General features: G+C 38.6%; 1 protein-coding gene across 9 annotated transcripts in view; it reads right to left on the bottom strand.

Annotated features, from left to right (window-relative positions):
* The window catches only part of DST (dystonin), a 303406-nt gene that overhangs the window by 81028 nt on the left and 195213 nt on the right, over window positions 1-27165 (bottom strand). For 8 of the 9 annotated variants that reach the window (XM_055714785.1, XM_055714788.1, XM_055714787.1 and 5 more), the window contains 15 exons: window positions 23408-23560; window positions 21106-21339; window positions 20137-20418; window positions 18468-19013; window positions 15881-16057; window positions 12452-12575; window positions 10327-10535; window positions 9734-10051; window positions 9387-9553; window positions 8715-8871; window positions 8325-8451; window positions 5711-5773; window positions 4524-4759; window positions 2722-2851; window positions 948-1147 (listed from right to left, as the gene is read on the bottom strand). In XM_055714785.1, coding sequence (XP_055570760.1) covers window positions 948-1147; window positions 2722-2851; window positions 4524-4759; window positions 5711-5773; window positions 8325-8451; window positions 8715-8871; window positions 9387-9553; window positions 9734-10051; window positions 10327-10535; window positions 12452-12575; window positions 15881-16057; window positions 18468-19013; window positions 20137-20418; window positions 21106-21339; window positions 23408-23560 — 3123 coding nt within the window. Of the gene's footprint in view, window positions 1-947; window positions 1148-2721; window positions 2852-4523; window positions 4760-5710; window positions 5774-8324; window positions 8452-8714; window positions 8872-9386; window positions 9554-9733; window positions 10052-10326; window positions 10536-12451; window positions 12576-15880; window positions 16058-18467; window positions 19014-20136; window positions 20419-21105; window positions 21340-23407; window positions 23561-24966; window positions 25201-26156; window positions 26304-26488; window positions 26705-26862; window positions 27010-27165 lie in introns of all 9 variants that reach the window. The other variant, XM_055714794.1, reaches the window with a different exon arrangement.

The raw sequence follows: 27165 nt of genomic DNA, 5'->3' as shown, positions 1-27165 counted from the left end.
TGGTTCCCAGCATTGGGGTTTTTTTGACAGTAAGTCATAGTGCTTGCAGAAGAAGAGACAAATACCATGGTTTTACTTTACAGAACATTTCAAACCCTTTCTTTTAAGTCAATTAGGTTCAACTTTTAAGGACTGTTAGGTGATACATGATAGTCTCCTGCCAGCTGTCTAGATTCTTGAAGCACTTACAAACCAGTATTAAGTCTTTTTCACATATTATTAGAATATAGTTCATGTTTTAAACACTTCATTTTAGTCAATATTGATATGTCAGCTTCAATATTACTTTTGCAAAATAAAAATCCTATTTCTTGTCACAGTTTAAAATAACTGGCAGAATAGAAATGTCTGAAATTAAAATTTCTAGCTTCTGCAACTTCGTCTGATTTAACTTTTGTTTCTTTTGTCTGCAGTTTGCTGTATTTCTGTAAGTAAATGACACTTTTTCATTATACTTTTTCTTTCACTCTCTTGGCCCCATATCTATTCACAGCACTGCATTTCCTTTGCCTTCATATTTTTATTAGCTACTGGCACAGTCAAGCGAATAAGATCTCAAAAAGCTAGCTCCTACAGCATAGACTACACACAAGGACTGCCCATACAATGTTAAATGCACACTCAAATTAATAAAACTTCAAAGGAACATTTTCATTTGACTACAGAGAAACCACAGTACGGTCAAAACAAAAAAAGGACCCAACATATCAGAGGATCAGTACCTCCTCAACATTTTTCTCCTTTAGCTGTCCTGATCTCTCTTCACTCTTACAGTATTTTTTTCTTGTAATTATTGTAGTCAAGTATGACTTAAGCTATTTGCTGATAAACAAATGTAATGGCTCATATGAACTGTGCTGTACTCTATCTAGATGCAAAATAGTACTTTGCTAATAGCAAATAAGCAGAAGAAACTTAAATCAATAATGCATGTTGGCACTACTTACCTGAACCTGTTGCTTTTGTGTATTCAGCATATTAGGATCAATTGATAGTGGTCCCAGCACGCTAACCATTAGCTCTTTTTCTACAAGCCAGTGCTTTAGCTGAGCTTCTGCTGTCTGGAACTGGGTCAGGTAATTTGAAGATTCCTCTAGTTTTTGTTGTCTCTCAGATGTAACTTGATTGAGCTCTTTCCATTTGGAATCTAACAATGATAATGTTAACATATTGCACGCGTGTTCTAGCAGATGGGTTGTCAGACAGCAGAACTGACATATGAAGCATAAACAGAGCTGTCTAATAAGGCTTCTTGCTGATTAACTCCAGATGCCTTATTGCAGTGATTCCACAAATACATCTTTTAACAGCTAGATCCATATACACTTGGATTAAGGTCTGCAGTTTAGCACAGCTACATGCAGAATTTTTAGAGCAATGAATATGCAACATACAATAAAACTGGACGAGAATATTACTAAATGAAATGCCACCAAATTCTGGCTTTGGTCTCAAACAACTTAGGTGCCTGATTTAGACAAACAAATCTTCCTGTTTCTTCAGTAAGAAGAAACAGATACCTTTCCTAGGGTGAGCAAAAGCCCTAATTTAGGATTCTTCTCCCAACAGCCCTCTGAAGGAGCACACCTCTTTCAAATGTCTGTATTAGGAGCCTGTGGAGATTAACTGCCTCATTTAGACATCCAAACCAGGTACCTAATGACAGGCAAGAAGAATACTTTTGCACACAGGCATCTCAAAAGCACTGTGTGAGCTTAGGTTCACTACCTAGGCCAATCTATTGTCTCTCACTTGTAGCAAGCAGCTTCCAGAGCCACCATTGAGTCTTACCATCTTGTAACTCCCCCCTTCTCTCTGTGATACTGTCAGTGCTGGCTCAGAAAACTCTGATATTTTGCTAACTCTCCTCATCCCTGAATTTCATCCGTGTTTTCTCACTTTCTTTTGCCACTTCACTGTCTTTGACCTCTGCTCTTTCTGTATTAATTCCCTTTCCACACTACTCAAGTTCTGCTGGAGACCTCATGCGCTTACTTAAACTTTTCAGAATTTCACTTACAAACAGGACAGACTGGAAAAATTCTCGGCTTTAAAATAACTGTTGGTATAGCTATAGAAATACCTATCATTATGGAATAAGATTGACCTATGATTTATTCAAAATGTGACAAAGAATTTTAAGAAGAATTTTTAAAAGCTAAGGACAATTATGCACTGTAGTGTCTCAAAATCTATTGTCCAAACATGGCAGTTTCCAACTGGGGGGGGGGGGGGAGGCAACATTTATTGAATCAGTTTTAGAAAATGGCAAAAAGCCACAACCCACAAAATTAGAAAAGCCACTAGGTGCATGGGAAAAAAGTCTGCAGAAGAGCATTGCCAACAACTCAAATTGTTCTTTACGTGAAATTAGAATTAACTTAATCTGTTATATTTTGGAAGAAGAAGAACATATGTACCTGGAGCAGTGACTGACCATTAAAGTTTTAGTTGCACACTGTTTGAAAAAAGATAAAGCCCTCTCAAACAGGGAGTCAAGCTATAGAGTGTCTCAATTGCACTGACATAAATCCAAAGCCCATGGACATCAGTGGAATTACTCCAGATCTACACTCTTCTAAAGGCAGTTATTTCCACAGAATTTAAGGGGTAGTAGGAAGCAAGATATTAAAAATACTAGTGATTGCTAGTACATTAAAACATTCATAATTATACAAGTTCCAAATCAGTCTGAGCTATAATACAGCTTTACTGAAGTACCTATTTTATCCAACATTTGCCTCCACTTGAGTGCCTCAGGAGAGTCAGGGTTCTTCTCCAATAGCTCTGTCACTTTGTCCTTTAGTTCCTGCACTTTATTCGCACTTTGCTTTAATTCAGTTTCAAAAATCTGCAAGTTCAAGTGATAAGATAAAGAAGTGACTAAAGAAGAATGGTAAAGTGCAGAGTTCGAAGGACATAATACTGAGATGCCAAGCATGAAGATAAACAATAAATATCTAACAGTTACATACGAGTCTTCTGCTATGAATCTCAAAACACTTTATGATGGCATATGTTGCTGGTCCATTTTGGGGGGAAGAGAGAATCGGACAGATTTAAACTATACTAATAATAACAATTATTATTTAACTTGATCGCGTGACAGAACTAGAATAATTCAGATAAATAAGACCCACTCGCTCCCATCACAGTCACACACACTTGGAATCTGTTCTTGTACAGAAGGCAAACTGACTAAGGCAGAGTACAATTCACAGCAGAAATAACCCAGCTAGCACCAACAGACAGGAGCATGGTGTGGCCTCATTTACCTCAATGGAAGTCCTGCTGTCACAGATAGACTGCTTCATGTACATCATCCATGTCTATAGTTTAAAGAACACCATAGCTTAAAGTGTAGACCTAGCAGGAGACTGAGATGCCTCAGCAATTCCTAATTCATGCTGTTCTTACAGACAGATGAGAACAGTCCTTACGTGCCTGGCAAAGGGCTCTTATACAAATATGCTTAAGAAACAAAGCTTGCCCCATGGAGCTGCATTTTAATTATCCAAACCCCACTAAAATAAACACTGACAAACTGTGCTTGATTTAGAACTTTTAGTGAAAGGTCCAACTGCATCAGAAAGATCACTCTTGTCTGAGCACTCACTCAAGTTTTCCAACTATCTGTAAATACTTTTTTATTACTACATCAGGGTAGGATGGTCATATTAGCCTTGCACATTCTCTGTTAAAAATAAAGAGCTAGAGTTTTTTCAACATTTAGTCTGATTTTTAGGACTGAATGCTATCCAAGTCTGAGGAAAGTTGGTAGCTGTTCAGGTTAATTTTTAAGGGTGACCTGCCAAATATAAAAGAAGAACTTCAGTTGAATCAAATTCTGTCCTTGTTTATCCACAATCACAGGCAAGGCAAGAATTTTCCCTATCCATTACATTTCCCTTTACAGATGAACATTTACATGTGTAAATATTGTTCTTCACTGCTTGAGAAGCATACATCTCCAATGCTGAAACAGGACAGAAGCTTACTGCTGATTCAGTTGTTTTCTCATATCAATTAAAAAGTGGGGAGCAGATTGCTGTGCAGCTATATAACTTAACAAGCATGACATGCCTGCTGAAGAGAAACACCGCCTTGGAATAGACATAAGCTGCTGCAGCTGCAGAGACGGGGAGGTCTGTGGAGTATCAGCAAGCCAGCAGCTGAGAAACAGCTTTTGGATAGATACAGTCCTTCAGAACTTACGAGCAATCCAGTCTACCTCTCGAAACCACTAAGGAGATCAAAAAAGTGTATTGCATAATCAATACAGCCTCACCTATTTAAACTGTCTACCAAAATTATTATTTTCTGTCCTGCGTAACTCCTCTCTGACACAGTGCTCCTTGTACTCCACTGACACAGTTTGCCAGATTTGCTTTAAGCCTGACTGGCACGCTTACTAGGAACACTCAAATGCTCTGTACAACATTAAGCTATGCTGAGATATTGGTTGTTCAAACACAGTTTGCCCAAAAACTGCAAGAAAGATCTTTTTTGAAGGCACTAAGTACCTTATGTTGCTCAACTTGGGCTTTAACTGCTTCACTATCAGTTGGAGCAGCTTCCCAGTCTGATGCAGTTTTGTCCATTTTTTGCAGCCACTGCATCATCGAGGTTGATTCTTCCTGAATATTCTGCATTTTTGAAAGCATACTTTCTAGTTCTGAAATCTTTTCCTTCAATAAAACTCCCAAAACTTCGTAACTGTGATTTACATCAGACATGGCTTGTTGAACAGTGGTCAGTTCTGTAAAAGGAGAGAGGCACAAAGACTATGTTAGAGGTTACAAGCCCTTGAAACAATACTTAAGATTTCAAGAACTTCTGAACAGTACTCTGAGTTACAGTAGCTAATAGTCCTCCAAATAAGAAGTCGCTGAACAATTTATTTCCAATTCACTTTAAATGTGGTAACACTAGTGAATGACCTAATGTAAGTTCCTGTTTGCAAGGGCTCATTTCACAGAAATCATTACTTTAATACACACACATACGCAAATACCTTTAAATCTTTCTACCCATTGTTGCTTCAGTATTTTAAGCAACAATTTCTTAACAAAAAGTTGAACATACCAGTTCAGTTAGTTACAAGACAGCCTAACATTACTGCAAAAATATTTTGTTCACATTCATGTACCATTACAAATGTCTTGTATCATAGAGACTGCACAGCAGCAAAACTGCACTAAGTAGACTATAGTTTGGGAGAATGGATACTGCAGACTTGGGACGTGGGATGTGACTATCCACAAGCACATATCAAGTGCCTATGTAAGCTCCTTTGTTTCTGTAAAGGGGTTGGTCACATAAAGCAATACAAATGTATATAAAACGTGTGGCTTTGTAAGTCTGCGTATGTGCGTGTTGTGAACACTGGTGCGTGTCAAAAAGTTTCAAACCACATACACCCATACTAGAATTTTCTCGAAAGCCATGTGTTATACAGAAGTACATATTCATTCAGAAAATACAGCCAGACTTGGATCTGTCTTCAAGGAAAATATGGAAGGATAAATATTTTTAAAATTAATTTTAGTATCATGTCCTAGTCAATATAGTTGCCTTACACGATGGTGATGTGAAATTTCAATCTAGCAGTGACTGCTACAAGCACTCACTTAAAATTTACAAAATACATACATATCTAACAGTAATCGGCAGGTACCTTATGTTACCACAGCCTGACATTTTCACTGACCTTTACTCTTCAAGAAATCCTGAGTTCCTGAAGCTCCTCCTTCACCATTTAACATTGTGCCACCTGTGGATCAAGAGAGATGACATCCCATGCTTATCTGGGCCTCTTCCCACCAAAAACCCAGCACTGCACTTCCTCTTCAAAACAGCATGATACATAGCTCTTATCATAACATTAAAGAAAAATCTGAATGCTGATCTTGTAATAGCACATAGTTTATTTAAACTTGGAATATTTTAAGGTTGTTTTATGTTTAAACTGCTCCAGACAGCTAGTACCACAAGTGGTACCACATATCCACAGCGTATGCACAGCGGCTGGGTGTACACACGGATGCACATACAAGTATGCACACATGCATGATGTATAAGCAGTCCTACTGCCCACGATACTATGCTAAATAAATGACTATAATGGATAAAGGTCTATGCCCTAGCTGTGAGACCTGCTCACACCCATATGGCTAACATCACTTCCTTCCTCTCCCCAAAAGAAACCTGTTCCCCAGTGCCTACTAAGAACACGGTTTTACCCAGCCATGTCTCGTGGGAGAGCGCTAGCTGGCAAATGCTGCGACTCTGAGGGGGGCACTAAACATGAAACAGCAAAGAAGTCCAGAGTGGTCACTGCAGACAGCGCAACCAAAGGCACTGCTTACTCAGGACATCTTTACCCACCAGGGAAGTGGTTGAATCCCTGGAGGTATTTAAGACATGCAGATGCTTAGGGACATGTTTTAGCGATGGACTTGGCAGGGTTAGGTTAACGGTTGGACTCGATGATTAAAGGTCTTTTCCAACCTTAACAATTCTTTCATTTAGCAGCACTGTACCTCTGCACAAAAAGCTCTTGATACCAACTGGACAAACCCCTCCTTATCTTGTCATGAACAAGACTTGAGCACACGCTCCGTGACAGGGATTGCAATGTGGAGTCCTTACTGTCACTCGGAGACAGGCCACTCGCCCAGACAGCCCTACTAATTAAACATCACTTCTAAGCCTCCGAAACCAGGGCTACGTGGGATTTGTAAAACACCGTCAGACCACAGAGCTGTGACACGTGGTCAAGCCACAGAGAACTGCAAGGAGAATTACTTCCCACTCTCCTGCACATATGTATTCCCAGATGAGCAGTTAACCGAGAAGGATTAATGGTTGCCTTGGAAATGGCTATGCATCCTACCCCACAGTACCAGCTGGACAGTGAGCACCACATTAATGGCAGCTGGAGGATGGCAAGAGAAAACAAACCAGATAAGAGAAGTCACAGGCCCAGTCAGACCCTTGTAAATCTTCATGCTCTATTAGCTGGACTCTGGAATTTGTAACTGTGATTAAGTGATACACAGCACAGCTCTTGTCTAGGAGAGCGAATACTCTAGTCTGAGGACTAGAGTCGCTCTTACATGCTCATTATTTAACTATTTTTCTATCTCGATGCATAAGAGTAGAGAAAGGGGCAGAAGAAGGAGCCCAAATATCCTATATAAGGTTCCAAAACGTTCTTTGAAATATTTTTATTTAAAATTGGTGCAAGAATGAAACCAGAGGCAGCTACTACAACGAGATGTGAAAAAGAAAGTGTTCTGTTCTTGCCAAACAGGTATCCTTCGGCAGTCCCCATCCTCCCAGTCCTTTGCAGATGACCAGTGAAAGCCAACACACTTGAATTTATTTCCAGACCTAGTCAGTTCAAGAACTGATTGCAAATGTACTTATGGCCATTAAAACACCCTAGGTACCACATGCCTTCAGCTATGGCTTGAATGATCTTTAGCAGAATTACTGGTTTCTATAAAACAAATCAACATTTGAACACTACAGTACAGAAAATCATGGAAATAGATTTGCTGTCTTTAAAATCAGATTACTGGTAAAAAGGATTTAGCTGAAGCTCCAGACTGGAAATACATTTTGGCCCAGGAAAGTCATGCTGGGATACGGAGTTGATTCCCTTCTGTGCTGTTGTTTCAACTAAAATATTGGCTAGCATTAATTATGCTATCATGTTGGGATGAGTAGGTTTGCCTAGGTTCGCTTTTTAGAGAAACGATGTCCTCATCACGCTTCTAACAAAACCTCCATGACTCTGCAAACCCTTATGGGTTTGCTTGGTGTCACACAGCGCGTGCGTGGCAGCAAAGGCGTGCGGGTACCTCAGTGTTTGCAAAAGCAGGGCTTGTATTTTTCCTACTTGTGGACTTGGTGGATGTGTGAAGCACTGAACACCGATCAGAGTAAGTCAATTTTCTCATTATCAGAAGCTTTCTGGGGTGAGGTGAAGGCAAATGTGATACTGTTCATTTTGTTCATTATCTGGGAATTACATACTTAAGTAACAGCTTTAGGACCCTGTTAATCATTTACATCAAAGCACTTTCACGATATTTTGGCAATGTAAAGCAATCAGAATGTGTACTGAATTACTACGGCATTTAGAGAATTTAAATGAGAGTCACAGCAAACAATGGTCAGAACAGACATGGCTAACTGACTTCTCACAAGCCATAATATTCAGAAAGGTAATCCAAGGGTGGAAGATCTTAATTTTTGTCTTAAAGGTTTTAAAAATTCCCGAACTGTTAGGCTTACCTGATTATACAAATGCATACCTGACTTTGCAACTGCTCTCAGTTTGGCAGGAGAAGTCACAGCAGTAATTAGATTACACAGCAATGTTCCTCTGCTATTCATTTTCTGCAGTTCAGGTGCTTTTAACGTCCACTCATCTTTTAAATTCTGGTGAAGAAAGATAGTCATTTGTTCATAACGAAAATTACTTCAGACTTACAAGATTTAGTGTAGAGAAAGGAACAACCTTGCTACTTGGGAATCCTCTGCAGCACATCCGAACAAGCAAAGGAAATGGGAATGTAAATGCAGACTGCAAGCTCCCTAGCCACAACTACTGTGACTGCTTACACCTGAAGTCTGTACTTTTGTTACTAATAGATGCCCTATTTCCTTCAGCCATATTTCACGTCTCTTCCACAACGTCTTACCAACGTATCTTCCAAAGGTTTCTTTAACTCCTCGGTATTCAGAGATGCTTGTGCTGCTGGAATTCTTTCTGTCGTCTCTTTTATCCATTTCTTTAATGATTCTGCAAGGAGCTCAAACGTATCCATTTGTTTCTGACAAGATGATACATCCTCTTCTCTAGACAATTAAAGACAAAGGAATTACAGTATTCCTTCTGATCATTAAACCAACAGATATTACCAATCTGATACTGCTATTCCTAAATTCAAAGAGTCACAAAAGCTGATTTTATGGATATGAGCAGAATGTGGAAAATCTAACGTTGCTGTACAGGTAACTTATATGGAAGCTCTAATAATTTCTCCAGTTTTCATTTGCAGCCTGATGCCAAATAGTACTCTAAAGCAATCTGCACAAGCAGCAATTTATATTCTATCAGAGAAGGGGAGAAGTAGGGTTTTCTTAGAACTGACAGGACTCCTGTGAGTATCACAAAATTTGAAGTGTTACTTGCCTTTAAAGCCCACGTTAGAGCTCTTGAACCAAACAAACTACAGAGGTACTTCCAAACAGAATCTTTTTGTGAATAAAATACCTATCTTACTCTGTAGTTAAATGCAATCTCTTGAGACCGCATGCAAGAGGACAGCAGTCATACTAACACTTCGCAGATCCAAAGCAGAAACACTTACTTTTCCTTTACAGTCTCCTCTACTTCTCTGAATTTCTTTGACAAAGCATTTACTTTTTCTAATACCAATGCTTTATCTCCAGGAAGAGCATGGAATGAAAGTTCTTCAAGAAGCTGCTGCAAAACTTCCAGATCCTTCTTATGTTGTGCCAATTCTACACTAGCTTCCTGCAAAATAGGATTACATACTTCATGTTAGATTTTACAATCACTTGTTCAAAATAAAATTCTTTATTTCAGCTAACCAAGCAAAGTTGGGAAACAAGCATGCCTTAGTTATTGTTTAATCACTTAAATGAGTTATACTAGAAATACACAATATATATTTAAATGGAATGCTTACAGTACCTGAATATATTGAGACACTTCACTAACATCCTTCCTCGGTGCCTCCGTCTCACTGAGAGCCTGGTTTTTCTCATCTAGAAATGACTGAAGTTTTTCTGACAGACCTTCAAATAACTCTACTTTAGTCTTCAACTCCTCCATTTTCATAAGTTTCTCTTTATGCTTGTTACTTGCTTCAGAAAACCGTCCTGCAAGTTCACTCATTTTCGCTTGCAGTGAGGATGCAGTGGATGGATCCGTTTTTTCTGTAAACTTCTTCACTTTTTCATTCATAGTGTTTATACTGCTTTGGCGACCCGCAATGTCTTGTTCTAGCATCTGAAACAAGCAAGAACTACTTTGTGTTGCTTATAGTTAAATTTTAAGAAGTGAAACTAGTCCACCATATGAAGTGGCAAATCAGTACAGCTAGACAATCAGTGTAGGTCTATCTATTTCAGCTACAAAAATTCAGACATGCAGTTTCACTTCATGCAAGAGTCCTCTTTTTAAAGTATTTTGAATGCATTAAAGGTGTCAAACTAAGATTGTAATTCTTTCTTGAAACTCAGATTACGAAACAAATGTTTCTTCTTTCAGAGAATGCTACTTACAATGCTTTTACTAATAATATCCTGAATAGCAGCAGAATTTAAAGGCACTTGATCCTGCTCTTCAAGGCTCTTTTCAACTCCTTCCATCCAATCCAGCATTTCATCCAGACCATCCTGCACGCTTAGGGATCGTGTCAGAGTTATTTGGAGCTTCTCATTCCTTTCATTCACAGACTTGGATAAATTGTCATACCTCTCCACAATATCATCTGATAAAGAGAAAATACATTCCAATTTTTTCCTTTAGCCAAACTAAGCTTTTAATTCATTTTACCAGTTCTCACCAGGTAAGCGCGAGTCAAAACTTGCCTCTATCAGAATGAAGCAAAACCATCAGCTGTATTCAGTAAAAATACACAAGCAAAGATCAAAACCTCCAAATAATGTCAAGAACCCCATAGGACAAGGGAAACGAGCAAGTAGCTTGCAGGCGTACTCCCTAGCTTTTAGAAGCTGGTCTCCATGCAGGTCTAGCTTATGACACCTGTTGACTGTACCCAAGAAATAAAATAGCAGAGTGTTAAGACGGCTTCTCTACAATTTTGTCTCAAGTTATTGTTAGAGCTGAAAGGTTCTTCCAGATGGTTCTTCATTAGACCTTCAATACTTCCATGATAAGCCACTGAAAGTTACAAGTTTCATGTACCTCCTATGGAGTTTCATCACCAGTTCTAAAAAGGCAAGCCCACAGTTGTTTTATTTTGTTGCTCTGCAAGTTACTTACACGATTCCAGGAAGAGATAGTTGTGTGACACACATAGAGTCTTCAAACTTCAGACAGTGGTGAATGTGATGCTGTGCTACTTCTCACAACTGATAGGAAAGAGTATTGGGTGTAGGTGGTAAGGTTTTTGGCCTCTGTGAGAAGAGGTGAAGGGCTGCCCCATGGAAGACACAGATAGTTCCAGCCAGCTCCTACTGACCCACCACAAGGCACAGCTGAGCTCTACAGCTAAGCTGGTGGCACATCTGGGAAAATGTATTTAAGGAAGGGGAAAATGCTGCCTGGGACTGAGAAGTGACGGAAAACAAAGTGTGCAAAATAGCCCTGCAGACGTCAAGGTCAGGCAAGAAGGAGGGGGAAGAGGTGCTCCAGGCGCTGGAGCACAGATTCCCCTAAAGCCTGTGAAGGATTGTGCTGGAGCAGATAACCGCGCTGCAGCACATGTCGGACCTCACGCTGGAGGAGGTGGATGCTTCTTTACTTCTTCAAGCAACTGCAGCACATAGAGAGCCCACACTAGAGCAAGATTATCCTGAAAGATTTCAGCCTGTGGAGAGGACCATGCTGAAGCAGGGCAAAGGTGTGAGAAGGAATCAGTGTTAGAAAGGAGCTGTTATGGACCGACCAGAATCACCCATTCCCCATCCACCCTGCACTGTTTGGCAGGGAGGAGGTGTGAGTAGTTAGGAAGAAAAGACTGATGGTGAGCCTGGAAAAAAGAGTGGGGTGGGAGGAAGGTGTTGTTTTAATTTGTTTTTGTTTCTCATTACTAAAACCTGTTTTATTTGGCAATAAATGAAATTTAATCTTCCCCAAGTCATCTGTTTTGCCATGACAGTAATTGGTAAGTGATCTCCCTGCCTTTATCTTGAACCATGCGCTTTTCCATCTTAATTTTCCACATTCTGTTGGGCAAGGGGAGTGAGAGAGCAGCTGGGTGGGCATCTGGCAGCCAGCCAAGATCAACCACATCATAGTTTCTGGACATCAGAAGAAAATTACTCTCCTTGGCTAAGCAAACTTCAAATGATTGCTTGGAAACAGAATTAGAGCCATGTTCCTTAACCTGAACATGTTCCTTCCCACTGGAGAACTTAGGATCCTCAGCAAATCACTACCTCTTTGGCATGACCATCTGTAATATGGGAATTAAACATAATCACTCTTTGGGGAGTGGGGGGAGGTAATTAAAAAATGAAATGATAGCTTTTAATTGAAAATTATATATTATCAATGTAGGAGACAGACCAACAATGAAATTACTGTTTTGTAACAGCTTATGACTCAACAAAACATGGACTCCAACAGCTATACAAGAATGTGGAAACTCTCTTGTCTCCTCCACCACCTGCATGCAGGCACAAGTGATACAAAGTTTTATTAAGAAAAGTAAACATTTACCCAGTGTTTTCTGAATCTCATCTTTGTCTGGTGTCAGCTCTCCCCTTGTATCCAGTAACACTTCAGCAGCTTTTTTCAGTTTTTCTACAGCAATTTGGTGGTTAGACACTTGTCCCTGAAGAACCTGTAACATTCCACAATTATCAGTTATGCCTTTTAATACAGTTAACAGTTACACAAGCAAGGCTTGAGATATGCCATATAACCTAAACTTAGTGGTGGTAATAAACTAACTCAATTTGTGACCTCCCCTTAAGAAAAGTCTTCACCAGTGGTGATGACTGCTGTTGACCTTCTGGCCCTTGTTTTAGTTCGTTCACCATCTGTTTTATCTCCTGTTTTACAATACTTCTCTGACTCAACTGATTTCTTGCATGTAACTTCAAAATGTGTCTTTTGATTTATTGTTTTTAAAGACTGTTTATACAGACTCATATACTATCCGAAAGAAAAATAAACATATTTTTCAACTTGGCATCAGAGAACAATTCAGGGGGAAAAACATACAGTCAGCAGCAGTAGTTACACATTCACCATCAGTTGTACGACAAAGGATCGGGCTGATACGGCAGTGTAAACAGGAGTAACTTGAAACAAGATGATCACCTTCACAGTTCAGGAGCCTCCTGAAGCCAGTGTCACTGAATTTTGCCTAGGTTTGTCCATTTAACCAAGCGACACAGGTTTAGAGACTAGCCCAGCCATGACTCACTCCAGAGCCAACAGAGAAAGACAAGAAAGCTAAATCAACTTCTGAAAGTGACTTTCACTCTCCAGTGGCTAAAAGTACTCAAGGGTCAATAGTCTTTAAATTATTTCAGGCATCTGTGCTAGTGTAGATGATGTATCTTTCTTTTGATTCACTTGAACTTTATACAAGTGCAGAATGAAGGACTTCTCATTTATTTTTTGATACACACTAACTCAATAAGCATACGACTCAAAAGGTAATCCTGCCAGGACAAAGAAGTCAAGTCAGTGCATTCAGTACTGGTGTCCGGAGCACAACAGTACGCCAGAACATAGCATGTCCTGCTGACTCACTTGAGAAGAAGAGAGAGAAAGAGAGAGAGGAGAGAGAAAGAGAGAGAGAAAGAGAGAGAGAAAGAGAGAGAGAAAGAGAGAGAGAAGAGAGAGAGAGAGAGAGAGAGAGAAAGAGAGAGAGAGAAAGAGAGAGAGAAAGAGAGAGAGAGAAGAGAGAGAGAAAGAGAGAGAGAAAGAGAGAGAGAAAGAGAGAGAGAAAGAGAGAGAGAAAGAGAGAGAGAAAGAGCGCGAGAGAAAGAGCGCGAGAGAAAGAGCGCGAGAGAAAGAGCGCGAGAGAAAGAGCGCGAGAGAAAGAGCGCGAGAGAAAGAGCGCGAGAGAAAGAGCGCGAGAGAGCGCGAGAGAGCGCGAAAGAGCGCGAAAGAGCGCGAAAGAGCGCGAAAGAGCGCGAAAGAGCGCGAAAGAGCGCGAAAGAGCGCGAAAGAGCGCGAAAGAGAGCGAAAGAGAGAGAAAGAGAGCGAGAAAGAGAGCGAGAAAGAGAGCGAGAAAGAGAGCGAGAAAGAGAGCGAGAAAGAGAGCGAAAGAGAGAGAGAAAAAGAAAGAAAAAGCGAAAGAGAGGAAGAGAGAAAGAGAAAGAGAGAGAGAAAGAGAGAGAGAAAGAGAGAGAGAAAGAGAGAGAAAGAGAGAGAGAGAAAAAGAAAGAAAAAGCGGAAGAGAGGAAGAGAGAAAGAGAAAAAAGAGAGAAAGAGAAAAAAGAGAGAAAGAGAAAAAAGAGAGAAATGAAAGACAAGAAAAAAAGATGTACCAGAGAACCTTGTACGCTGACAAAAAGCAAGCAAGCTGATGCCAGAGGCACTGAAGACTATTCTGAAGAACAGTTAATCCCCATAAAAAGATTAGAGCCCACCATGCTGCCAAGGTCTGTGTGTAGCTGGATTATCAGCTGCATGTGTTGCCTACAAAGGACAGCTTTAACTTGCAACACCTGACTTCTTAAAAAATACGCTTTGTTTTGCTTTCGTTAATTGGCTTTCTCTCTTCAGCCTCCTGTTTTTTCTCTTCCTTTGAATCTTTTGACATGTTGTACCCTCGCCCTTCTTCCCAGCTCATATTCATTGAGTGCTCTTTTGTGTGGCATGTAATCCATGTAGGCATTTCATAATAGAACCCCAGTACTCACTCCTTTTGTATTACTTGCATGAAAATTGGCATTATACAGGATATAATTTGTTTTGGCATAAGGAACAAAAATTTTAAATGAAGCCTAAAATTCTAAATAGTGTTATTCCTATTCTTCTAGTGCTTGAAAGCACAAATGTACCTGAATTGTTCCACTGTTAGGAGTTCAAAATTTACACTTTCAATTTTGTTGTCTTAAAACATTGCTGTGATTTGCCTCCTCTAATGTGTCATGCACCAAATATTGGGCAATTCCAATGGCAGACTTGAAAGATACCATGTGGTAAAGGTAACTACTACGGGAAATGGTTAAAGCATGTAATCTCCACGAGCCATTGACTACCATTTGTCAATAGTAAACAGATCAGACCTGCACTGATACTCCACATAGCACAGACAAAACAGTGAGGAAATGCCTGGCCAATACGTTTGCTCACTGAAAAATAAATAATGCTGCATTTTAATTATACTATAGATGATTGAATGTTTTTATGAAAATATGAGTCAGTTCAAAGATGAGAGACTGTATGAAACTTTATATAACTCACCTTGTACTTGGGTTCCTAAAGCCTTCTGTAAACCTATAGTTTACGCAACTAACTGGAGTTTTTTACCTTTACAAGCTCCATCACTAACGTGTCTTGCCTCTACTAGGATTTACACACAGTTGTGAGTTACCCCACGTTGGGGGTGGGGTGGTGCAGGGATGAGGAGAAGAAAAAAAAAAAAAATTTTTTTCTGTGCAGTGCAAATGATGCTATATTCACTCTCTGCGGGGCATATAGTACTGGATACAACTGAAGCAGGCAAACAGACTAGTCACATCACATTGTTTATCCAGTATGTTCCCTTTCATAATGTAATAAAACAAAAATGTGAAAGAAAAAAGCAAGTCACAGACAACAAACGTCAAATGGTCTTCCCTATCGGGAACTCTGTCTGAAGCCCTGCTCTGATAAGCAAACTGAAATCACTGCATCCTTTCTTAGTTCAAAAACTTTCCAGATTTTACCTTATCATTTACTAAGTGATATGAAACACGTCTTGCTTTCACCACTGCTAATGGCATCTTGTTCATGCTTTTTTTTTTCACCCTAGTGCTTTTCAGGTAACACTCTGGATAGCTGAATTTCAGAACTGTTAAAAGTTGCATGCCTATGTGCAAGGCAAGAATTTGACCTGCTGCTATTTGGATTATATTAGATAATCCTGTTTTTCAGACAAAACCTTATAGGACAAAAGAACTTCTGCATTTTAAAGCTTTTCACCTTGGTTTCTTCTAGTTGTCTTTGGAGATTTTTGGGATCTGCTGCAATTGGCTCTGATAGTTGCTTGTTCACAGCTACTTCAGAAGCCTGGAGACCTGACAAAAGTCCAGATGAGGCTTCTTCATAATGCTGGTATTTATCCACCAGGTCTTTCAGGTTATTTCCAAGGACACTACACTAAAAGAGCAGAAAACAAACACGCAAACACCCAGGCATTAAACTGTGTGTTGCATTTCAAATAATCTCAAGGTCATACTTTCCTTGCTGAAATACTGCATGATTTCTTCCTGTCATCATCCCACCACTGAACTGATTTCTGAACTAAGGCATGACAGCTGCACAGGCTACACAGGTCTTCTCACTCTGTGCTCCTCAGATCAAATCCTAAGATCAATTCAGTGACGCAGGTGAGAAACTAGAATCTAATCCATTGTACTAGAGTAGGAAAAGCTTTAGGAATACTTTTTGATCCAGCAGCATAAAGATCCATTATCAGAACTCTTGACACCAAAAATGTAGCCAGTGAAAGCTAGAAATTTTCAAAAAAATCAGAAAATAGGTGTATGTTCATTAAAATACAGACAGCAGAGTATTGCTTTCATGAACACCTTACTGGCATAGCGACTCCAAAGTGAAATGGCTCAGTATTGCACATAAGCTTTGCTTTGGTCACTCAGGAAGGTCATCTGACCAAGATCCCATTAGTCCAGTATGTTAGCATGCCCCAAAACGTTTACAGTGGATCATTACGTGAAAAGGTCAGTGGAGCTCTTTCAGACATTTTGGAGGTGGTTTCACAAGCAAAATCTGATTGTATCACGTAATAATATTTATAAACATTACTTTAAATATTTGTATTCTAAACCTTCCATACACTGTATTTTAATATTTACAGATGGTACTTGGTCTCCCTCTGGTGGGCAAACATAGAATGCACTCATTTACATAACCGGTTAAGAACTGACTTTTAAGATTCCTTCAACATATAAGCCTATAAACTCATATGTGTGTGTGCAAATTATATATATACATATATAAAAAAAATAAAAGCAATACAAATATTTACCAAAAGCAAGAAGCTATTATAAAAGGCAAAAAAGTTACTACAAACCCATTTACAATTGCAAGATCTCGCTTACAAATTGTGGAAGATCTCACTTTTTCGAAGTTGGTCTGTCCTTCAAGACTCAATTTAGCAAGAAGTCTACCTTGCTCTGCATATTTATGGTCAAATATTTAAAGCATGTCTATTACATCTGTGCTAAATGTATATATGCGAAGTACAGGATCTGGCAAGTTGACAAATATGTGACCATAAACCAAGCTGCTGGCACAGAATTTTTATGTGCATAAAAATACTCTCTCTGAAAATTTAGCGATGAAATCTTTACATTCACACTCAAACTAATCCGATAAATAAATTGGAGGAACTCTAATGTGTTAATACAAGCTTCTAGCTTCACTGTTCACGTAAATTAAGTGGGAAAATTAAAATGAGCTGCTGTAAATGGAGAACCGTCTTCACAAACTGTTTGAGAACAGGGTTTACACTGTTTTAGTAATCAAGTGATCAAATCCATGTCTTTACAGAATTTACATTTCTGAGCAAGCAAATGTTAAAGAGGTGATAATTCCCAAAGAAGGCAACTGCTGCAGAACAACAGTCTATAGTGAACCTGTGTCATGGAGTCTGAACCTACAAACTTAGAAAATCATGAAATGGCACAGTCAAAGGATACTGACAGCAACTGTCTCTTAAATGGTTCAGTTAATAATTATCTTAAAAGTTTACAGTTCCAGAATATTATTGGTATTGAACAACACTTTGTTGTTTTTTTGAAAACAGCTGGATAATTGGCATGTGAGACCAGCTGGTGAAGTCTGTCTAGTTCTACCAGACAGATACCATACGTGAACTTGGCACAGACAGCTGGATTATCTTCCCTCTCTAAGGTACCTGGAGGATTTTGCACTGCTAGTTTCCTATTAGTTAGAGACTAATCTCAGATTGTTAAGCATAAAATCTTTATTTGGCAGGAAGTGGAAAATAATTACTATCCTCAAATCACTACATTCTTGCATGCCTAGTGCTGACAACAAAGCCTTCTTGGTACAAACTATTTCAGGATACAGATCAAAATGAAATTTTAAATGTTAATCTTGGCATAGTCTCTCTCTTGCTATACTCATTAGCAAGAAGCCAAGTAAATAAGCAGTTGTGGGAAATATCGCAAGGAACATAAAGAAATGTTATCCAGCTGAAAGTACTACTATTTCTTTCCACCCCAAAATGTTACTCGGACATCCTGTACTATCATACACTCAAAGAGTTTCTTTAAGGCTGAAAGAACAGTCAAGAAATCTGGTCTTATGTTCTTCCTTATAACACAAGGTAGAAAACTTCATCCATTCAGACCTTAAATAGTCCAGCACTTGAATAAAGCAGATCTGAAAAATCATCTTGTTACCTAACTTTAAGAAACAAAAAATTTGCAACTTCCCACAGTATTTGTTTCATGAGCTCTTTTTTATACAAACTGCCAAATCAATCACAGCAGTCTTTCCTATTCAGTATAATAAAACTTACCTTAGTATAGAGAGATTTGAAACGATCTGAAGCACTATCCAGTTTATTTTGCACTTCAGTATATGTAGCTGAAGTATCGATACCATCTTTGTCAACCTTCACACCATCTCTTTTGCTACATGATCTTGCAGCATCTAAAACTCTTTGACCAGAAATTGTAATATACCGTAAATCACCTTTGTGAGATATAACATCTTCTGAAAAACTCTTTTGCCTTTTCAATTTGACCATTATGCCACTGAAGTCAGAAGCACCTGCCTCCAAATTGTCAAGTTCTTGTTCTGCCTGCTGCAGCCAGGTTTCAAATTCACTATAATCTGCATCAAATTTCTCAAGTTCTTCTCTTAGAGAATGAGTCAATTTCATTTTCCGTTCTGACTCAGCCAAAGCAGTCTCATACTGAGCCTTCAGCTCTTTCATGTTCCTTTGCATCTTGTCTTTTTCTTCCGGGGAAAGGTAGTGCCCTTGTTTCTCAAGCAGTGCCTGAGCAGACTGAGTCGCTATTATGATAGCCTGCTGCTGTGAAATAATTTTCTCATGTTGAGCCTACAAGAAAGAAAAGGATAAATTATGACCAGCACGTTCTTGGTTGCTTCTTCAGAAACGATGAAACGAAGTCCATCAAAATGAGAAAAAGCTTTTCTAATTTTCATATTATTTATTAAAAAATATTTTGTGAGTTATTTAAGTGAAAGCATGGCTCCTGGTCATCACATTTCTGTGCAGTTTCAAAATTTTATGAGACATCATAATGGCAATTTCAGCCAGATATACAGGCCATGACCAAACGAGAGTCTTCAAATATCATTGGAAATCAGAAATACTAGGAGATACATAACACACAAACATTTTCCTCTGTACTTCTAAAAGACAACTCTGCATAGTAAATCTAGTCATTATCGATCCCTTTAACTTTATTCCTAATAAAAATTATTTGTTTATTACTTAACATCTAGGCTAGCACGCTTAGCAAAATCAAAATTCTTATCAAATATACTTGGTCATAAACCAGGTCCTTTTGCCTTTAAAAATTGAGACATGTACTATGTATGCAAATTGCTTCAATCTCATGTAAAAAACAGTTAAGTCATAGGAACTATAACTGTATCCCAAACAAAATCCATCTTTCAAATATATTCTTGCAAAAAATCACCATTTTTGAAGGTCTTCTACTCCTATGTAAAACAGCTATGTAAAACAGACCTTAATGCTTTTCGTCCGTGAGTACAGTGGGCAATTATCCTGTAGGCATTAGGTGCAGAAAAGAATCATCAAAAAAGTGGAAGTACACAAAAATAAATGATCTTATTTTTCTTTGGGCTTGGTTGCTTTTTCAATAAAAAAGAAAATCCAAGATAGTATCAGCTAACAGCATAATCATTTTCATCAACACATCCGTGAAATCTCACCTAGAAGTTCTTGGTTGCTCAACTGTAAGTTAACAGAAGCCATAAAACTGAGCCATAATACATAAAACAACCACAGTAACAGCAAAAAGTGACAAATTCACAATACATTTGAAATACTGAAATTCCTACTGGTGTACATCACTAACTTTCCAGTGCCTGTTCCAAAGTCTATGACAGAAAGGATGCGATTGAATCCACTCATGTCGAATGAGGACTGATATGCTTAGCACCAACATGTTGAATAAACCCAGTAACAGTACCTTGACTTTCTGATACTGCTGGTTCAGATTATCTTCTGTGCTTTTTACTCGTCCATCCACCTGAGTTTCCATGTCTTGCTGAATTTCCAGCAGATTACCATTGACATCATCCTCCTCTCCTTCCAAAGCCTTCACATCTCCCTCTTCAAAGTGTGTTCCATTCTGTTCTATCACCTGCTTAAACTTCCAGCCGTGCTCCGCTTCTTTATCCACATTTGATAACCAATCCAAGAGATTTTCTATTGTATTTTTACTTTCTTCCAGCTGTTCTATGGCTGCAACCTACATTGAAATTTCACAGTTTCAGTTTAGAAATCTTCTTTAGGCACTACAAAATAGCATATGTAAACAGACCATTTAAAATACATTAATGCTAAACAAAATATCTGATTGACATATATATATTGTTCTTTGTTCCATAAAGAAAATAAATCAGCAGTTTATTAGTCATTCAAATGAAATAACATTTTAATCTCTCCACATCACATCAATATGTACTGGTTTTGCGTGGCAAGGTTTTGGTAGCAGGGGGCTATGGGGGTGGCTTCTGTGAGAAGCTGCGAGAAGCTTCCCCCATGTCCGACAGAGCAGCCGGCTCCAAGACGGATCCGCTGCTGGCCAAGGCCGAGCCCATCAGTGACAGTGGCAGCACCTCTTGGATAGCATATTTAAGGGGGGCGGAAACACCCTGCACAACTGCAACCAGAGAGAGGAGTGAGACTATGTGAGAGGAGCAGCCCTGCAGCCCCCAGGTCGGTGCAGAAGGAGGGGCAGGAGGGGCTCCAGGTGCCGGAGCAGAGACTCCCCTGCAGCCCGTGGTGAAGACCCACGGAGGCAGGCTGTGCCCTGCAGCCATGGAGGTTGACGGTCCTGCCAGGGTCAACCCACCACACAACACTAAGTTGCAAGACTAATCCCATATGACATGTAAAAAGTTTGAATAAAAGTACAAAATGGTTGCCTAAAAACCTTTTCTGTTTCCTGCTTAATTGCTGTTGTCATAGCTTTATCCAATTTTTTTTTGGACTCTTCTGCCTTCTGGCTAAGGAGCAAACACTTTGTCTTAGCTTCATTAAGTTTCTGTTCAAGAATAGTCTTGTCTTCTTGTGACAACTTTTCTCCATTCTCTTTCAAGAAGGTTTCAGTATTTTTCACAATCTCTGCCAGTGTCTGGGCACTCATTCTCATGTCTTTTTGTATCTCCTTTTGAGAAAAAAGAAAGTAAATAGGAGTAAGTAAATTATTCACCAGATCATTCCAATTAACTTTATTGGAACAATCTCTGCTCTGGGGGTAAGCACCACACTTGCTCCTTTCTAACTTGGGAGCACATGACACATTACTAAATTACAGATAGGATTATTTAAAAAATAAAATCAGCATCTTAGAATGTTGCTGCAGCTCCATCTGTCTGTTTTTTTAAAATTACAAGTCTGTTAGCTTACACTCCTATTCAGACTGAGGCCACTTTTTCCTTTTGTTTAGCAGCTCAAATATTGTATTTCCATGTACACCAAAGAAAATATATCTTATCTTTTAGATATCCAGACACAAAATAAATCTGCTACGCTGTAGTTAGCAAGGTGAGTCTCCTGACAAGTTCGTTTCATTGCTATCTTAAGAGAAAGCTGCAGAAAGAAAGGGGACTGAATAAATGTCAGAAACTTGTAGTCAGCTTTCCCAGGTGGATGTTTTCCCATTCTTCTTGGTTTTGTTCAGGCCAGAAAAGCCATAAGAATATTTTTCTTTAGTTGTAACCAATGATCATATTTCAATCTCCAAGGATTGTTTAAGTCCATTAAATTTCATAGAGAACAGATGTTTAGTTTTAGTTTATCCAAAGGAGTTCGCCTAGTCCTATGATAGAGTCAGATAAAAAAAATCTGCCTCCCAGTTATCTGAAGGGAGCTTAAATTATAATGATAATTATGCTGTTGAATACATTCACCCAGTTACTGAAATAATTAAGGTTTTTTTCTTTGTATGAGTGCAACACTTGAAGCTGCAAAATAAAAATATTTGATTCACATTCTGGACTACAGATTTTGCAGCAATTATAGAACATAGTTTGGCAGCTAAAACTGCAGCTTGTTTTAACACTTTGGCAAGTATGTTTGGAAGATTTTCTTGGGGATGCTGCATCAAGACAATATTTTCTTTCTCTCACAAAGATCTCTGTGCTCCCTTTTCAACAGCTCACTGACAATGAAAGCTCTGATTTCATCTATAGAAGACCTTTTTTAAGCTCCCATTCCCTTCCTGAGACACACTTCTACAATGGTGTCTTACAAGAAATTAGTCAGTAAATAACAAATCTACTAGGTAGTCACAAATAACGGATGGAAAAACCCCCGAAGCATATGCTGTATCATTCTTCACTCCCATGGGTACTCCATTTAAGCCATAAATTCTTAAAACAGGTAAGCAATATTAAGAGGTACCCCAGGGGTATCTGCATCTTTCCACTTAGAATAAGGAGAACTTTGTCAAACTAGATATGTTACTTTGAAGATAAGTAAAGCAAAGCAAGATGAATAAGGAAATCTCTGCCTTTATAGATTACCAAACCTGATTTTGAGCTCTTCTGTATAGTAAACTACTACTAGGAGAAGGAGGAAAAAGAAACGTACCAAGTCCTTCAGTCCTTTAACTATCATAAACTCAATTAGTATCAGTCAGAACAGAGTAAAAGCTTACAGGTGACAGGATACAGCTGAAAAGCAAGGCTGCAATAGGAAAGCAAGCAAGCAAAGGGCTCTGTTACGCAAGAACACCAAGGAGATCAACACCAGAAAAAAGAGAATTCAAACCAAAACAGGAGTAAGCCTCAGACAAGAGACAGCCTTGCAGCAGAATTCCTCAAAATACTGTGAACAGGAATAAGCACTCCCTGATACCAGTTAAAAAGCTGGCAAAATTTTTTAGCGTAATAAACATGCATGATTTTATCACAACTGACAGGAACAATCTTAAGCTAATATCTAACAAATTTCACAGCTGCTCCAGGAATGCTTCTTGAAATATCTAGGATGTGCTCCCTATTCTAGTGTCTCCAAGTTTGAAAATTTCTTTTCTCCCACTGGCACATAGTGAAGTATATTATTCATGGGCAGCAGTTTAGATTGCATTCCATTAAGCCTTTACTTCTGGTAGGTCAAACAGATCTATTCTACTCTCCTCTCACAAGACAAGTCTTGTTATTCAACAAAAGTCTAGTCACTCTCCTCTGCACTCGGTCTTCTCTAACTTATCTGACTAGAATTGTGCATACCTCCTGTTTGGTCTGGTATCGTTCCAGCTCAGCCTTGCTGTCTCCAATAACAAGAGACTCTTGCTGTCCAATTAGTCGATTTTCAGTCTGTGTAAGCAAATCACAGATTTCCTGCAGTTTCTCTCTGCATTCCTGCTGCCGTTCAGCCACATCCTACATTAAAGCCAAGTACAATTGAACAATAGAACAAAAATGTCCTCACTTCTGTAACTAACAGACACTCTTAACAAGGAATTACCTTTGAACATCAATATTGCAAAGCAGTAATTTTAAAAGTATGCTGTAAACATGATAGCGGTGGTACAAAGAGCAAGATGAAATACAGAAGTTATGGATAAACCTCAAATATGTTGTAAGTAAAAGAGACCACGTTTGATGGAATTGCCCAATAGAAGTCTGGCCATGCACATATGTGAAAGATGAAATCTCCAAACGACAGGAGTGAAAATCCAGTCTCTTAACCGCTTGAAACCTGTGATAAACACCATTAATTCTGAAAAAAGGATATCAAAACAGAGGTTAGTTGTGATTGTGAGTTAGCTCTTGTTGGTATGAATAATATGTTACCTGAATAGAAAATGTTGACTTTTTAAGCAGTAGAGAAGAACAAAACATGCAAGCTCATTATTGTTGCCAAGTTCTAGAAAAGTTATCTGTGCCCTTCCTTTACTCAATTTTATGTTTCTTTCACAAAGTAAGTTGGAGACAAATGTCCTTAGAATGACAAAATAATACAAAGTCTTTAGAATGCTAAAACACCTTTAATTATACATAAACCGGGGGCTGATGTGGTGGTTCTGAGTCTTGATAGTGCTTTTATGAGAGGAGATGCAGTTACACTGCAGCATCTTATTAGCCTCCTTTGACTCTACAAAGGCTGCTTATCCTTACTGACTGCAGCCATGCCAGTTGAGCTGGTAACTGTCCCAACTTGACTCATAGCTTTTCCAGCGCCCATACCTAGAATCGCAAATATCTTTGCTGATTTACTCCTATGTTTGTCCCTCTAACCTGTCTCAGTCAAAACAAGCTGAGGTAGCAAGGATTTCAACAAATCTGGGTCTTTGACTACAAAGACCTAGAAAAATGATCACATAAGCAGACAACCTGGCAAATTAAAGGAAAGAAAATCTTCAGCAGGACAGAAGTGATAAGCCATGGTACAACAGTAAATACACTGATCAATACAGCTGCAGCCAGAAGAGTTCGTGGCTTTATTTAATTGCTGATATAGCTGCTAAACAAACAACAGCTGTGAGACACCTCAAGTACATTTCCCTCATTGCTAGAAAGAGCAGACTTGGTCACCTCAGCCTGTACAGATCCTAAGGCCAAAAACTCTGTCTGTCCAAAATCTAATATGCTGTTTCTGTGATTGTACTAAGGAGAGACAAAAATGACAATTCACCAAACTTCATTAATATTATCTTTGTAGAACTATGGCTGTATCTGTAGTAAAACCTGAAAAGATAGGAATACACTTCATACGGCATGCTGGTATTAAAATTCCTCATCCATAGACAGAAACACTCAGCACACATTCACACAGAAAGGCAAACCTTCTGATCACCCCGCTCTTGCGCTGCCTGCAACTGAGTCTCTAAACTTTCCACTTGAGTTGCCACTGCTTCCTGCACTTCCTGAAAAGATTTCTGGGTGGTATTTAAGAGCCTCAGCAGCTGTTTGCTCTGGTTAGGAGAAAGATCTTGAGCGTGTTCAGAAATGAAGAACTGAACATCAAACGCAGTGGACTCCAGGTGCATTTTTTTACAGCCAAGCTCTGCAGCCCTGTTCTGTGAACGAAGAGAAGGAAATTAATAGCAATGAAGACAAAATCAGTACAAATAAAACACAAGTATTGCTACCCTCTTTTTTTAGCCGCGGTAAATAAAAATTCTGTGCCCAAATCATTCTGACACATTCAGATATGGCATTTGAATTTCTGCATAGTTTGCCTCCGGGACAGTCCAAGTCCAAGTAATAAATAAGATGACCTTTAATATCTCTATTTCTTTGCTCTCTCATGGATGTTTGAAAACTGGCTGACCTTGAACTCTGGAAGATTTACGGCAGGTTAGGTTTAACTTTTCTAGGTCTGAAGACCCAGAAACGTTAAAATATTTACTTCTCAATTCCAGAGCGAGAAGTCCCACTGCCAGCAGTGTGGCAACTTCTGCCCACAGTTAGTCACTTTGCGTCCCTATGGCATTACCATGCATACTGGAACCCTATTAAAGCACAATAAAATAATGTAATTTTTACCATTCATACATACAGAGGTGTATGAACTTTACTAAAAATTTAATCTGATTTGTTTTTAATGACTCATTTCATGGATTGTGTAGTGAAGAAGCTTTTTATCTTTCCCTTTCTTCTTGTTCTGACATATAATTGATTTGGAAGGTAACTACACTTCAGTAAAGATTCTGGACCTCGTCCTTTTAATCACTGAAATATTTGTATTATAAATTAGATTTCCAAAAAGGGTCATATTTATTGCAACAAATTTAAGCAGAACCAACAGCCTTCTCAGGAAGTCGAACTCGGTCAAAAATCTTTTTGAGAGAAAAAGCAAATCAACACGTTTTTATTACTGGACTATCAAGCAGTTGTTGTCTTAAGTAATTAGTTCTAGCCATCTGTTTAAGGGACAGAGGTTAATGAGCAGGTATACAAAAGCTAGCTAATAATTAATAATATGTAGCAACATTTGTCAGAAGCACCAACACCTGCCATAAAGAATACTTACTTTAAATAGCTGTAAACTTTTCGTCAGCTCTTCCATATCATTAGTATTCACTGTGTAGTCATTCATGATTTTACTGTTTTCTGTGATCCAGTCTGAAAATCTCTGCAGTCTGCTTACAAGTTGCTGGTGTAATACTGCAAGCTTAGACTAGAAAGGGAAATTGTATATTTAATGATACCCCTGCAGCCTAGTCACATTTTCTATCATATTAAATAGAATCATACACATACTTTTATATTAAGATAAAACAAAATAAAGCAAAATCAAATTCTGTTTAGCCAAATTACCTTGAAGAAAACCAAGGCAAAAACATACACTTGATAAAAACATACCATTTCCGAGTCAATAGCACTGATTATTTGTTTTGCTCGTTTTGAAGACGTATCACAGACCACCAGAAATGCTTCCTGCAAACAGTCATAGCTTATCTTTAGCTCTTCAAGTTTCTCTCCAGGAATATCTCTGTTACAAAACTTTAAAAACTCTTCTGTCAACTTCATATCATTTTTTAGGATAATTGCAAAAGTAGCCAGTCCAGATTCAAATGACTACAAAGAGAACACACATAAAATGCATTAAGTTACTAAGCAAGAAGAACATTTAAATGTGAATTACTTTAACTATATTGGAAATCTCTCTTTGTTAATCTAAGGGCTCTTCCTAGCACCCATCACTGACATACAAGCATAAATAAGACTTTACTTACCTCTAGTTGTTCCAATTCATCTTTCAGTATTTCCAAGTTGTTACTATTAGGCTCCTGGTTATCTAAGTGGCTTTTCATATCCTGAAGCACTGCCAAGTGTCCTCGCATTTTCTCTGTTAACTTTAAACATTGCTGTACTCCATCAACCTGAGAATGAGTTTTAACAGTATGAAAAGATTTTTCAAACTAATGGACATGAAAACAAGCAATAGAATTCCTTGTTTTAATTATAGTTTATTTTAGTGTTATAATTTAATGTGTCAATCATTTTTCCAGTTTAATTATTCTTTCCAGCACTATGAA

The sequence above is a fragment of the Falco cherrug genome, chromosome 6 (genome assembly GCF_023634085.1).
Source record: "Falco cherrug isolate bFalChe1 chromosome 6, bFalChe1.pri, whole genome shotgun sequence".
NCBI classification, from domain to species: Eukaryota; Metazoa; Chordata; class Aves; order Falconiformes; family Falconidae; genus Falco; species Falco cherrug.
This window is presented reverse-complemented; position numbering and strand designations above follow the sequence as displayed.